The sequence below is a fragment of the Anabas testudineus genome, chromosome 9, assembly GCF_900324465.2.
Source record: "Anabas testudineus chromosome 9, fAnaTes1.2, whole genome shotgun sequence".
Taxonomy (NCBI): domain Eukaryota; kingdom Metazoa; phylum Chordata; class Actinopteri; order Anabantiformes; family Anabantidae; genus Anabas; species Anabas testudineus.
The window spans coordinates 23,089,234-23,104,503 of NC_046618.1; the positions used below are offsets into that span (position 1 = coordinate 23,089,234).

Sequence of the window (15,270 nt, forward strand, 5' to 3'; positions counted from 1 at the left end):
CTGGAGCATTTACATTTATATTTAGTTATATAATAATGGTTGAACACTTAAATTAAAATGCTTGATCTTTTAGTAAATAAAGTCTTGCATTATTATCATCATTGTTATTGTTTTGTTCATTCAGAAGGTGCATGCCTAAGGGTGTCCTTGGAATAACATTGTTACATCATAGTGTAGAGTGCATGAGTGCAGTCATCTTAGACAAAACATTTTAATCTTGATGGATCTATTTTTCTGAGTAATTCCTCATACGATCTGTCTCAGTCTTGTTGTGCAGACTTTGTTGTGGCTCCTCATCAGGACAATGGCACATGTTCGGCCAACAGGCAGTCCACGCTGACAAGAGAGAAGAGACGGGATTGGCCAATCGTTCACCTACTGGATGAAAGAAGGCATGGGATTGGTCGATCATTCTACGTTTCTTTACGCAAGAAGAAGGCGGGACCAGACGGAGCCCATCAATGGGCGGGCTCAGCGATTGGTCCGTAGTAAAATGACGTCCCGTCTACTTCAAACAGCCAATGACGTAGATCTCGTCCCGTAAGGGGGCGTGGCTTCTTGCCACTTTTAGAGCCGGCTTTTTCTAACCGGCGTTTCATTCCTACCCCTCAGAGCGGAGGCTCCTCGCCGTGCTATTTATTTATTTATTGTAGTTTATTTTTAATTTTCCGGAGCCAAACATGCTCGGTCTGTGCCTTTACGTCCCCGTGTCTAACTCAGACCCGGTCGAGGTGGAATATTTCGAGTCTAACGGACTGCCGTCGGAGCTGAAGTCTCTCTTTAACAAGCTGAGCGTGTTCCTGCCGTCCCAGGAGTTTTCAACCTACCAGAAATGGCGAAAGGTGAGAAAATCTCATTGAAAAGTGACACTTCAGTGCTTTACATGTCAGAGCTCATTCTCACTGGCATCGCTGTTCTTTAAATCCCATTAATGTGACCGCCAATTAATCCTTTCTTCCCGGTCGGCGGAAAGATTAGCACCGGTTAGTGAAGCCTTACGACTAGGCCGCAAAGCAGACCGGCTTCCATTAAAGTACAGTAGTGACGAGAACATTTAATTTAATGTTTGTGAAACTTTGACTATATCTCAACGATGACAATTTAACTCCAGTTACTTTACAAACCTGTTGGTCCATCAGAGTTCTTTGCCGTGAGCTCTGTGCGACCTGCGCGGGCAGCGTGTCATTCATATGACCAGAAATTCCACCCTAAAGAGGAATTTATGCTAATTAGCATTTACTGTTCATGTGAATCTAGAAAGTAACATAAGTTTCTGTTTCAATTTGATTAATCAATTTCTGTAATAAATAAAACGCTAACATAAAATGCATAAATTAGAGAGTGTGCATTTTTGTAAAACTGTGCGATACCAATGAATGGGATTGTTCAATACTTTGCACATAGGCTGCAAAATGCACTAATGAATGTATTACATATACTGCAACTTGTTAAATTCTCTTATGTAAGGTCATTGTCTTTTATTGTCAGCTTACCACAGTCATGCTTCTACTATTGCAGTACTTTGCTGCACATTATGATGTGTAATTGCCTTTCCCTTGATATAGGTTAATTTTCCTAATTTTAAGTTATATGGGATGTACATGTATGTTCCAAAGGTAACAATATAATCTGGATCAGTAATCGCTTTTTTTAATTTAGTCACATTTTGTGCAAACTGTAGGTATATGCATGCACATTAGTTTCTTGTGATTATTTACGTGAAGGTGGTTTTATTTGTTCCCTTCATCTTTTGGATTGTTAATTTGTTAATTTAGAACTGTCAAAAAAAGTGGACATTGTGTGACAAAGTGACAAACATTTGTCAATAAGGGCTTTGTAGCATCCAGGATGATATCTTAGTCCAAACCTGATGGTATTATTTACACCTGCACCTGTAACTTCCTGATGCAAAATTTTTGTGGTGAAAGATTAACCTTTATTAAGGCTCATGGAAACTCACCTGTTGCTGCTGAGATTTTTGGTGTTGCAAGAATGTTCAAAACTAACTTGTTTTGATGTGACAACTTTAATCAGCATCTTATGCTTCAGGCAGGGTCAAATGTCTCATTCGTTGGCAGTGGAATATCTAAAACAGGTTATGGCTTTCTCATTAGGTTTATGGATTTCCTAAGAAGTCCCTTTATACTGAAATGGCATTTTGTAAATTCTTAATTCTTAAAATTGGTGACATGGCCTCACCTTTTAACCTTGCTGTAAGTCACATTAATGCACTTGTGCACTTGGTTTAATGTAAGCTGTAGAGAAAAGCAGAATGTCCTGAGGTGTATCATTACAGTCATATGCCTGCACTGTGGGCACCGGGTCAGGTATCGGGGCTGACCTGTAGACTGCTAGACTGCCAGTGTCCCCGTCTTGATTTAGCTCAGGAGGTTCGCGCTTAGACAAGATTAAAACAGTTGGCGGGTCAGGCTGCAGTTGAGGTCAACAGCAGATTGGATGGGGTGTTACTACCTAATACCCCCCTCCCTCAGTGGTTGTGGAGAAATGGATGTCATTCAAGAATTCAATGGGGACTGCGGCTTGGCAACTAACTCATTAGCCTGATTTGTGGGGTCATGAAATAGGAGTTAGGACACGTTTAAATCTCCACTGTCACATGGAGAGCTGTTGGACTGGTTTTTAGATCAAAATTTCACACATAGAGTACATTTCAGAACTTATCTGCTCAGAAATGTACTCTGTATCTGTTTCGCAAGCAATCCTTAATGTGTTTGGGTAGATGAGTCAACTGCATACCACTGCAGCAAGTCATCGTGTGCCAGAACAATGGTTGTCCAATAAAAGAATGAAATGCCACACTGTATTATTTTTCAAACCCCTGTTTCCTCACTTAAAATAGAAAACATTGTCTTATTCTCTACAATTCCTTTATCTTTCAGAAAACCGTTAAAAGGGAGGACCAAGACTCAGATGTGCAGCTGGAGTTTGATGAGTTTGTTCACTATCTCCAAGACTACGAGAAAGACCTGAAGCTTGTGGTGAAAAGCCTTGACAAGAAGAATGCAGGTATGAGATTAGTGCCCCAACTGAGCTGAGGTTTTGTTGGGGATCTCTCACGGCTTGTCAGGTTTCATCTTTTACTTTGTGCCAGTAGTACAGCTGCAGTATGAGACACCGTTCTTACAAATTGTCCTTGTCTCCTTTTAAGGGTGCGTTGATCCTAAAGAGTTCATGCAGTCTCTCCGGGACCTTGGTGTGTACATTTCCTTGCAGCATGCGGAAAAAGCCCTAAGAAGGTAATTTCATTCATCCATTTCATTCTCTGAAGTCTAGGATTTGTGGCTTAAGTGAGGTCCCATTCTTAGTTTTGTGTTCTTTCTTTTTAAAGCATGGATAAGAATGGAATGATAACAATCAGCAGTGAAGACTGGAGCAACTACCCGATGGTGGAGAAGACGGAGAGCATTCCTGAGATCATCCTGTACTGGAAGCACTCCACGGTTAGTTCTGAACAAATTGGCCCAAAAAGGAGCAGCAACAAAGGTGTTCCTTAATGGCCATAGTCAGACAGGGAAGATGTAAATAATTCGTTAACAAGACACCATCCTCCTTTCTGGACTAAACGGGTCAGTTGAAAAGCAAATTCCATGAAAGGATTTATCAACACATCTTGTGCGTCAGCAATTAAGCTCTATTAGGCTATGGAAGGAATTGGTCTAATTGTGGGAGGATTATATTGGAAGGATTTGAGAGTTTGTCTAACTGTTACATAAAAGGGGAGCAGCAGACAGTCAGAGCAGGTGAAGTAATATAGCACAGGTCCCTCAGGATGACCGTGTGATCGTGTCTCCGCAGTTAGTTCAGCGCCCTTTCAGCTAATGAGTGTAGCAGACGCAAATTGGCACACAAGACACTTGCAGACTGATCCAGGGCCAAGAATAGACCTGGTGTTGCCCCAGCTGGGAGGCTACACGAAAGGCAGCCTCAATGATAATAAAACATAATCCTGCTGGATCATTTCAGGTTGCATAAAAATCGGATGTTTTGTGCTGTGTGCAGTCGCCGGTTCAGTTTCCACAGCAGAGTCTGTGCTCGACCCTGAAACTTTCCACCGACCATTCTATAACAGGAAGAGACTATTGAACCCTGTAAATTAGGACAGGTTGTTACAGGGGCTGTTTTATGACTGTAAACTTATGTAACAGTGAAGAGGGGGGAAAATGAAATTAGAACATGTTTCTTAATAAGGTGAATTGTCATGGTCAATATGACAATATCATCCTATAGTCATATATACATTTCTAGTGGTAAAATAAGTGCAGTTCCTGATAAAGGTCACTGGAGTTGGCAGAGATCCACATGTACAGGCCTGTACAGGTCCAGCTGTAACTGTCTCCCCTTGACCTAGATCGTTTCGAAACATATCTCCTTGCTGACTCATTCTCTCTAACCTTCGTTTACCTGAGAAATATGCACAGCTCAGATTTCACAGCAGTGTCGTGCCTACAATATTGACAGGAATCTATTACAACCGGACCTATGCTGCAGTTCCTGTGAAAATAAATCCGGTGCTCAGTGTTGCGTGGTCATGTGGTTTGACCTTTACTGTGGGACAGGAGACTGATGACACATAGTCATATGCTTCAGACATTTAGATGTACACATGCAGAGCCGTTTGTTTTTAATGGTGAACTGGATAAAAAGAGCTGTGAATGACGGCAGCTGGTGGTGAAAACATCAGTCGAGACAGTCCCATTAAATATTAAATATTTACATATATATTTTCCTCAGTGTCTGGATAGTGAAATGATGCCTCCAATAAATGACTGCTGATTTCTAAATGTATGTACATTTATTTTCTATCTAATAATTGCTTGTTGTCTTTTTGACAGATATTCGATGTGGGTGAGAACCTGATGGTGCCTGATGAGTTCACCATTGAGGAGAAGCAGACTGGGATGTGGTGGAGACATTTGGTTGCAGGTGGAGGAGCTGGAGCCATTTCCAGGACCTGCACTGCCCCCCTGGATAGACTCAAAGTCATGATGCAGGTAAGACGAATAAACCCAGCTTCCGTGTGTCACCAGCTAAACTGTAGAGTCTGGGAACTGGATAGTATGTGGAGGAAGAAGATAAAAACTCTTATCTTACTCAGTATTTGGAACAGAATGATCAGTTTGAAGGAGCTGTAACCCAGTTATCAGCCCCCTGGGCATGATTACATCATAGTAAAACCTACTTAATAAGTGAAAACGAGACATTTAAGGTCTAAAAGTCAAGTTGTTAAGTCTTTTGAGACTGTAGCAGGCGACAGACTGTTGGGTTAAGTAAAGACTTGAAAGAAATTGCTCAAGAGCGAGTTGTGTAAGTGCTATAAACAAGTTAATGTTTAAGAGAAAGTGTGTAAGACTCTGTCCGAGCCAGGCCACATGTCGACCAATGACGGCTCACAAACAGCCTTCATACCCTTTACTGCGTAATCTTCGCTCATCAGTGGGATGAAGGTCTAACTGCTCTGATTATGGATCAGTGTCAGTGGCCGTGATTTGCGTCAATTGATAAGTGCAAAGTCAACTTTGAGTGTTGACTTTGAGTCCTAACGATTTTTAGATTATACACTTTGCTTATTTTCACAACAATTAATTCAACAAACCTAATCCAGTTGGCCCAGATGTTGGGTCAGATAACATGGCACACATGGAGCTGTGCCCAGCTCATCTAATAAATGTAAATAAAAGTCTGTTCAGACATTGAACCTGTTTTAAGTTAAATATCTCATGTAAATTATTCTGTCTTATTCGTTTTTAGGTTTATGGGTCCCGAACTAACAACATGTGCATCATGAGCGGGCTGATGCAGATGATCAAGGAGGGCGGTACAAGGTCGCTGTGGCGAGGCAACGGCGTCAACATCATCAAAATCGCCCCAGAGTCGGCCCTCAAGTTCATGGCCTATGAGCAGGTACAACAAGCGACAGACAGTGGACTCAAACATAGAATTTATTAGTAGGTGTTGTTGACGTGTCACTAATTGAATCATTCTCTGTTGGCTTCTCCAGATTAAACGTCTAATCGGCACCGATAAGGAGGCTCTGAGCATCCTGGAGAGATTTGTTGCAGGATCTTTGGCTGGAGTGATCGCCCAGAGTTCCATCTACCCCATGGAGGTGATTACCTGCTTTAGACGTGTTCAAACCTTATCTTGGACTTCACAGATATATAAATGAATAGATAATAACAGACATTTACTTTACTCAATATGTTCCCAGGTCCTGAAAACGCGTCTTGCTCTGAGGAAGACCGGGCAGTACACTGGCATCTCAGACTGTGCAAAGCAGATTTTCAGAAGAGAAGGACTTGGAGCGTTTTACAAAGGCTATGTCCCCAACATGTTGGGCATCATCCCTTATGCAGGCATTGACCTGGCAGTATATGAGGTGAGCAGACTTCCTAAACCTCCTTAGGTTTACTTTTCATTTACAGTTTTAATAGCAACAGTTTCTGTGAAACTCTCTTTTTCACCTCATGTTTGTGTCTTATGTCTTTTTACCTCCGTAGACGCTGAAGAACAGCTACCTGCAGCAGTATGGCACCAACAGCACAGAGCCTAGCGTGTTTGTCCTGCTCGCCTGTGGCACTGCTTCCAGCACCTGCGGCCAGCTCGCCAGTTATCCTCTGGCTCTGATCCGAACCCGCATGCAAGCACAAGGTGAGACCCCTGCTCCTGATGAATGGGGGGGAAAAGCAATTGATTCTCACGTTAGAGGACGTGAACGACCAGATTTATGCTGTTTTATAACACGTTTATTTTCATTTTACAGCTGTAACAGAAGGCAACCAGCAGGTGACCATGACTGGTCTCTTCAGGCACATCTTGCAGAACGAGGGCCCAATGGGACTCTACAGAGGCCTGGCCCCCAACTTCCTCAAAGTCATCCCCGCCGTCAGCATCAGCTATGTGGTGTACGAGCACCTGAAGACGCAGCTGGGGGTCACATCGCGCTGAGACTCACCCTCTCATTGACTTCAGAGCTTGAATGTGACAAGTGGACCCCAGCCCACAACACCCCACCACCACCACTACTACTGCTACTGCCACCTCCCCCTTCTGTCTCCCATGGTTCATGCCATGCTAGGGAATCCCGGGGAGCTTTTAGCACCTCTCGGGGTTCGTGGAGCCATCTCATTCTGTGAATGTCAGCTGACGAAAGACGAGAAAGCACACTGAACGTTGGAAAGGCCAAAGTGGAGGATATGGACTCTGTGAGCTCAGACTGTCAAGAGTGTGACTGCTGCTATTTAACTTTTTAAAGAGAAACCGTATCAAGATCAGAAATGTGAGGGAATGTAATCAACTGTAAATCGAGGACCAAATGGTTTGTTGTTGTTTTGTGTTTTGCTCTTCCTGCTGTTTTGGTGCCTGAGCAAATGTCCGTTTTTTTTCACGTTGGTGTGACAATGCAAGCTTCGGTCAGTTTAAAATGCATCGCCAGCACTTAAGTCCCCCTCAGTAGTTAATACATGGCAGATATAGCATTAATAAGCTCTTTAAGAAGTATTATTTGTCTGCCTGCAGGAAGAAATGAATGTGTTCCTAACTGAGAGGGTTTTGCACATGTGAGTTTGATCTCTCTCCACCCCCGTCCCAAATGAGTGAGTGAGTGAGTGGATGGATTAGAAGACTTTCTGAATGACTAACTAGGGTCTATTTATTTCCATCCTATATTTATTGTTTTATTGTCTAGAAGAGAGAGAACGTTATATACTCAGCTGACTGGTTGTTAGTCGCACCAAGATAGGTTTTAACGCTGTTGAGGGTGTTAACGCACAGTTGAATCAACAAAGCATCACCTTTTAAGATGTGTTAGACTGTGTTAGGAGCCTGTAAACAGTCTGTATGTGTTTTGTCTGAAGAGCCAAACATGTAACTGAACAGTTTGGGAAAGTACAGTGACTATATTCATGGTGGGAATGCGACACCAGACAACAGCCTTAACATGTGGCTATCAAACACTAAATGTAATAATCTGGTGACATGTTCAAGAGGGAGTTTAGAGTTTATCATGAGTCACTTGTTGCTTCATATTATGTCTGTTAATGTGTCAACTCTAGTTGTGTTTTGCCTTTTTCTGAAAAAAGTAGAACTGTCTTAAAGTTCATCTCAGGTTTAAGGGCTTGAAAAAGATGAGCAACATAATGCACTTTAAAAAATTCTGGAAGAGCCTCTGAATGACTGTCATCCAGATATGAAGATTTAATTCTGTATGTAAAGAGTTTTAATGTTTTTAATAGAACATATTGATGCAAATAAATGTAAATTATTAAAAATACTCAGTGTGTTTGTTTTGTTCTCCGAACAGTGAATCATTGTCATGGAATGAATTTAACTTTAACCACAAACTAATCACACCTTCAGTAACAGGCCTGAAAAAAACAGCTTGTGGTGTTTTAGTCAGTTATGAAATACTCAAGTTTCTCAGCTGGAGTTTTTCAAAGTACAGGTCATATGATGAAATAAAACTGGCTCTTTCTCATACTTTACATTTAACCAGTTAAAGTCCCACTGAGGTTAACAACCTCTTTTTCAGAGAGACATGCTCAAGACAAATGGGAAATCAAACGGCATATAAAAACTTTATTAACCCAAGAAAAACAAGTTACACAGCAGCATTTCCTTTAAGTTCTTAGAAAGTTTGTCCAAAATCACTTTATCAATGAAAATATACACATGAATCTAATATTTGAAGACACTGCACTGGTGCATTTATACATAACAAGTCACTATAACGTGTGTGTGTGTGGTCTACAAACCCCAGGGTTGGTGGTTCAATTCCTGGCCACATGTCAAAGTGTCCCTGGACATAACATATAAATTATTATTTCATCAGCAGATGATAAAGTGCTGGTATGCTAGTGTACGTACTTTATTTCAGCAATTTTTCTTTATCATTAGTTTATCTGTCTAAAACCTCACAGTCTGACCCAGAATGAGTTTGAATGATTTGCAGCTAAAAAACAATCTGGGTTAATACTGAGTTAAAATTTAACATTTGACCATCTTGTGTCCTTTCTTCTCAATCAACAGAATAGTTTCACATGGACACAGATTTCATGACCAGTCTGTGCAGACTCTGTCCCTAAAGAAATTCATCTTTGTACCTACTAGTACCCACTTGAAGTTGTTACACTGATATTAGTGTCACATTGACTTACAAAGAATCAGTGTAGTTGATTTTTTTGTTTATCAGACCACAAAATAACCTTTTTATTCATTATGCTGTTTTAAAATTGTTTCCTCGAACCGAGTGAAACATTAAATTTCTGGAGAGTAATAACCTATAATTGTTCCCAGAACAGTTTCCGCTCCTCAAAGAAACTTCATTAGAGTTTTCTAGAAACCAGACCAGTACAGAGAAACGATCAAACGCTGATTATCGTAAGAAGCGGTTGGTTTATTAACCGGTGTGGTTTTATCGTGTTTTAGTTGCACAAGAATCACTGAAGTTTGCATCATTGTGTAGTGACCTTGACCAAGGGCACAGCAGCAGGAGGAACATTGAATTATTAGAATAAGGAACAGTTTCTTCATATGTATTATATGAATGATAAAGTTTGCTCTTGTGTTCTTAAACATTACTAATGCACTTTTTCTAAAGTTTGTAAAGTATTATTACAGTACTTTTATGCTGTAGCTCCTGAAACTAGCCTGCAAATAAACTCTCCCTTAAGACTGTAATGATGCTCTTTCACTTTTAACTTTTTTATTACACTTATTTTAGTCTTCGATATCATTCTTTATCATATTTCTCAGTGTGAGGAACAGATGTTTGCATCAGTTCAGTTACAAAACAGAACAGTTTACACTTCTTAATTTCCTCATTTGACTTTTTCGCACAGTTTGTCCTACGCAGCTTCCCGTATGAAAACAAAGTGACGCAACAGGAAGAACGAAATAAAATGCAGAAAAATATATAAAATGCGCGTTTACTGCTGCAATTAGCTACGTAGTGACTTTATAAATTCAACATTTACCTCTCAGTATAGCTAAAATGTATTCTGTTGTGCATGTATTGTTTCATTTACGTAAGAACTCTAGTTAAATTGTTGAAAACGAAGCCAAACATTTAGCTAGCAGTTAGCAGCGGTGCTAGCGTAATGTGTTAAAATGGTGCAGAACATGTTCCGGACCGGGTTTCTGGTTCGGGCCACTCACACTTTGTTAACTTGGGTCATAACACTCATTCTGTTCCTTCACAACACAGGTAAGTTTATCAAAACGTTTACACTTTTTAAAACCTCTGACAAGATCCCCTGTTGCTAGTAGCACAACGTTACTGATGTGCTCAGTGAGTAAATCACTCCAGTTTATTGATATTTGTAGTTTATAGGAGGTTCATATTTTATGTTTCCTTATTTATCCACTGTAGTAAACTTCAGAGGGAAATACTGCTACTACTACTACTACTACTACTACTACTACTACTACTACTACACAGTGGTGGAAGAAGTACTTCGATCCTTTAGTAAAAGTATCAACACCACAGTTACAACTAAAATGTTTATATTGAAAATGTTAGTACAAACATGTGTAGTACAAAAAAGTACCAAAAATAAAAATTTAAATGATGCAAAATGTGTCATTTCATATAAAAATATAAAAGTTATCATTGTTATTATCCATTAATGTGTTATCACCTTAATGTTGCAGCTGGTAATGATAGACCTTATTTTTAATGTAATGTTTTCATCGTTAAATGTTTTGAATCTAATATGCATACTTTTTTATATTATCACGTTATTTGTCCCCAAGGGACAATTTAAATGGCATTAAAATAGCTAAAATAAATAAATAAATAAATAAAATAAAGAATTGATTTATTACCACCACAATCAATAGACACAAATCAACCCAAAGCTCACAGTTATTCTGTATTTTGTGTTATTTGAGTAACCATATACTATATCGTACGTCTACTATTGGCGGTTGGTTAGTGTAGTGGTAACATCACCGCCTCCCATGTGGGAGACTGGGGTTCAAATCCCACTGGCTACCTCCAGTAGGGGTCCTTAGGCAAGACCTCCTCACGCTGCCCTGCCTACCCTTGTAATGACTTGTAAGTCGCTTTGGATAAAAGCGTCTGCTAAATGACTGTAATGTAATGTACTATATACTGTATATCAAACTATTGAATTATTAAGTTAAATAATATTTGTTTCTGTGCAGATTTGCGGAAATGTGAAGAACAAGGAGAACTGCTGCTGCCGGTTCTGTTCTTCCTCCTGGTCGTGCTCTCCGTGCTGTTGTACTTCGCTGTTTCTTTAATGGACCCTGGCTTTGTTCTCACTGACACTGTCAAGGTAACACTAACTAAAACCCATGATGATACAGATACATGTCATGATAAATGCTAGTGTAATTTTGGTCTTTTACTTTACTTCAACCGTTTAGTGCTGAACCGATGAAGCACAAACATTGAAATAACTTTAAATATTCTCTGATCCTAGCCTCTCAAATAAAAACAAATTGAAGTTACCAAATAAATGTAGAGTAAAAGTGTAATATTTAAATGTGGTTAAATATGAAGCAGCAGAAAATGGAAATACTCAAGTAAACTGGAAATCCTTCAAAATTGTACTTTAGTACTTAAGTAAATGCACTTTTCATCCCTGGCAGTAAAAAGGCGACTTTAACAAGAAACACCAAACAGAACATCTACAGTGAAGCAACATGTTGACACCAAATACAGGTTTCAAGTGACTGAAATTTTGAAATAGATTTTTCCTAGTGATCAGTAATCAGCAGCTGATTAGTGGGATAATATAGAAATCTATGAGGTGCCAGGAAAGTGACGTTAAAGTGTTTGAATTCCACTTTATAATGTTTCATGTGTAAACAACCTACTCAGTCTTCTTGCGTCATCTGTATTTATATAGTAAACAAATTAATTATTTGTTTTAAATTAGTTTAATCCACATATCATCAGCACACTGCTTTGTACTATGAAGCGATGTGACCCACACCGGCCTGTGTTGTGCAGGGTGTTCTGGGTTCAGATGAGGAAATGGAGTCGATGATTGATCAGTCTACGAGCCCTCGGCTGCGGCGCTGTGGATACTGTCTGCTGCAGGTAACCAGCGATTTTTTTGTCCACTCTCGTTTTCACAATCATTAGAAGTTCATGTTCAGCTTGTATCACACTCAACATATTAGAAATCTACTGTGACAAACTTAATATATCTGTTAAGCCCAAACTTTCACAGCATCACTTAAAACATCCCGGCTAATGTCATCTCACTGTCTGAGCACATTTTGTACTGTTTCTTTGTGTTGCTCTAAACAATAACTGTGATAAATGTGTTTATATTTTTATCAGGGTTTTGTAATAATTTGTTTTAATGGTAGCATGCAGCTGTAGTACAGCTTTGAAAACATACAGGTGGGCATGTTTCCTGTTGTGTGACATCATCGCTCTTGCAAGGTGACTCTGATTAGTGCAGTCAACATGCTGTAAAAGAACATGATAAAAAAATAGCATTACAACCTATTTACACAGTTTGGAACCAACAAACTAATGAAAAGTAGTCGAGCACAGACCTGAAAAGAAAAGGAGGGAATAATAAAGTAGAACTAATTTCTTATTGCATGACTGGGGCCATACTGAAACACGTGAGAGTGTCAGAAGTCAGATTGTTGTTAGCAGAGTGGCTCTCCTACAGTCACATCATCACTGGACTGTTCACATTAAGTTATTAATTCTAAAAGATGAAGCCTTCTCCCCGTTTACTCTCCAGGTTTCCCAGTATAAACTCTACCTCTCTGTCTCAAGCAGCAGCCCATGAGAGCGAAGCACTGTCAGACGTGTAAACGCTGCGTTCGCCGCTTCGACCACCACTGTCCCTGGATCGAGAACTGTGTGGGAGAGAGGAACCACCGCTGGTTCGTCGTCTACCTGGTGGTGCAGCTGCTCACTCTGCTGTGGGCTTTTCACATCGCTCTGTACGTATGAACATCACTTCGTCTGCTGAGGAATTGTCACAGCCTCAGTTTGTCTTGCAATAATGAGTCAGCTTGTCTCTGTTTTGCGGGTTTATCTCTGCAACATTAGATTTCGAGATCACCGGTAAATTGATGGACTAATCTTTGTTTACAATTTTGTAAATGGTAACTTAAATGTTTTCCTCATACAGTGTCAAAGTTCAAGCAACCTATATTTTAGCGACCGATTCTGCAGTTTAGTTGAAGCTGGTGCCTAAATTACAGGTTTAGTTCTACACAAGTGGCTGAGTTGTACACCACTGAGTAGAGACAACGTTCACTTTCAACATGTTTAAGTGAGTCTAGGAATAATAAACATGCTTATTTGTTCTTTTACATATCCATACTTAGGTCTGGTATTTCAACCAGCCTCACATGGGAGCTGTGGTTCAGAGTGAACGGGTTCCTGCTGGTGGCGCTGGGCGTCGCCGGGGTTTTCTCTGTGGTGGTGGTGGTGCTGCTGGGCTGCCACCTCTACCTGGTCTCCATCAACTGCACCACTTGGGAGTTCATGTCGCGTCACAGGATCTCGTACCTGAAGAACTGCGGAGACGAGGAGAACCCGTTTGACCGAGGAGTCTTCTGCAACTTGAGGGACTTCTTCTGCATCTGCAGGACGGTGATGTGGGAGCAAATGTACCACAAGAAAAGCCCAAGTCCAGTTTAACGTCCAGCTGGATTTGACTTTTGTCTGGAGTAGAGTCAGCTCTGTTTCAGCTGAAGAAAGTTGTTGTTCAACTTTTAAAAATAATTATATTTCTCCGTTTAGGTAAAAATTAAAGTTGGACTAATGCATGAAGTCGTTGGAAAAAGAGGTGTTTCAGGGCTGTTCTTAATTTCTAATTTACTTTTATTTATTTATTTATCTGAGCTGAATTTGTTAACACTGTTGTACCTGATTTTGGATACAGATAACTAATAACAACAAACCTTTTAACCATGTTTGCAGCGTGCAAGTCTGTATTTGTCAGTACACACAGACTGAAATGTCTCAAAAAGCTGGTGAATAAAGTGCCATTAGCTTTTTATACAGATGTTCATGGTCCTCAGAGGATTAATCCTAATGACTTTGAAGAAACTGACTTTTTCTCTGTGGTTTTAATTGACTACTTTAGCTGAAGGTAACACGACTCCATTTCTCTCAGGTCTTTACACCACTTTCTCTTCTTTGAATGTTTTTGTTCAGTGATGACTCCACTCTTCAACACTAATGATCTTTACTGTGTATGTTCATGTGGTCTGAAGTACTGTAACTGCTTGTATCTGGATGCAAGTGATTGTTTTTTTTCTACTGTTAAAAAAACTACAACAGAGCTCCAGACATTTTTTTACTGCATTAGTCCTGTTTGTATTTATTGACAACAATTACATTAAAACACTGATGATATGATATGCTTTTTGTTACAGACTGACATTCTCAGTCAGGACGCTTCAAACACATATAAACACAGTACGGACACACACGTAACATTCAGCGGTGTAAACCTAAAGTGCTACAACGGCTAAATCAACCCCGGCTGGTTTTTCTGTTACATTCCACTCGTGTAGCTGACGATAGGATCCGGAGCGAGTGGAGGGTTCGGTGTCTTGCTCAAGGACACTTCAGTAGGACATGAATGAACGTACTGGCCTTTCAGTTTTGGGGACATATTTGTTTAAAGAGCGACTTCCCTGCTTTCACACCCGGAGCAGCACATGCACCCCGAGTTAACCCGTAAACGAATCCGAGGCTCTCTTCAAGTGTCAGCTGTGAGTTTCAACACATCAGAAATGATCTGAAGCATCATTGGGATTCATGGGTGCCCTTTGACTACACCAGCGAGTGTATCCTCGAGATTCGACCTCTCCTTCCTCCTCTTTTATTGCACTGACATCATTAGAGCTGAGTATCACAGAATACGATTTGCTAAATTAAAAATACATTTATTTTTATACTATTATGGCTATTTTAGCATCTCTATGGCTTCTTTGATACTGCCAGCGATTACAGGAATTCTAGTGCACAAGTTCACTACGCTGCCATGCACTTCTACTGTAACAGGAAACAGTTGGTCAGGAGGAGATTGAAAGTTTACATCTTTGCTGCGAGGGAATGACTCGACACATACGTGAGATATGTTGAATTTAAAACAAAAAAGAAGATTGTAACCAGAAATCTTGTTTCATTTGTTTGGTCAAGGCAGTGGGGAAGCCTGTCACAGTGGTGCATAGAAACAGCAGCACAGACTGGACCTCTGAAGGATAAATATTAAGTAAATATAATAAGCAAAGGCC

General features: G+C 40.2%; 2 protein-coding genes across 3 annotated transcripts; both read left to right on the top strand.

The window, feature by feature from the left end:
- Nucleotides 1-680: 680 nt before the first annotated feature.
- On the top strand, nucleotides 681-8,290 carry slc25a25a (solute carrier family 25 member 25a). Its single transcript, XM_026343708.1, has 10 exons — nucleotides 681-842; nucleotides 2,901-3,027; nucleotides 3,170-3,257; nucleotides 3,350-3,461; nucleotides 4,854-5,012; nucleotides 5,770-5,922; nucleotides 6,020-6,127; nucleotides 6,230-6,397; nucleotides 6,519-6,669; nucleotides 6,782-8,290. Exons 1-10 carry the CDS (start codon nucleotides 681-683, stop codon nucleotides 6,964-6,966), a joined length of 1,413 nt encoding a protein of 470 aa, XP_026199493.1. The 3' UTR covers nucleotides 6,967-8,290.
- Nucleotides 8,291-9,880: 1,590 nt separating this feature from the next.
- Nucleotides 9,881-13,795, top strand: LOC113151305 (probable palmitoyltransferase ZDHHC12). Of its 2 annotated transcripts, none has more exons than XM_026344230.1 (5): nucleotides 9,881-10,222; nucleotides 11,185-11,318; nucleotides 11,999-12,088; nucleotides 12,788-12,957; nucleotides 13,348-13,795. In XM_026344230.1, the coding sequence occupies exons 1-5, from the start codon at nucleotides 10,126-10,128 to the stop codon at nucleotides 13,661-13,663; spliced, it is 807 nt and encodes a 268-aa protein (XP_026200015.1). In that variant the 5' UTR covers nucleotides 9,881-10,125; the 3' UTR covers nucleotides 13,664-13,795. The 2 variants fall into 2 exon arrangements, with proteins under 2 accessions (XP_026200015.1, XP_026200016.1); XM_026344231.1 differs by having other exon boundaries at nucleotides 12,791-12,957.
- Nucleotides 13,796-15,270: the final 1,475 nt, after the last annotated feature.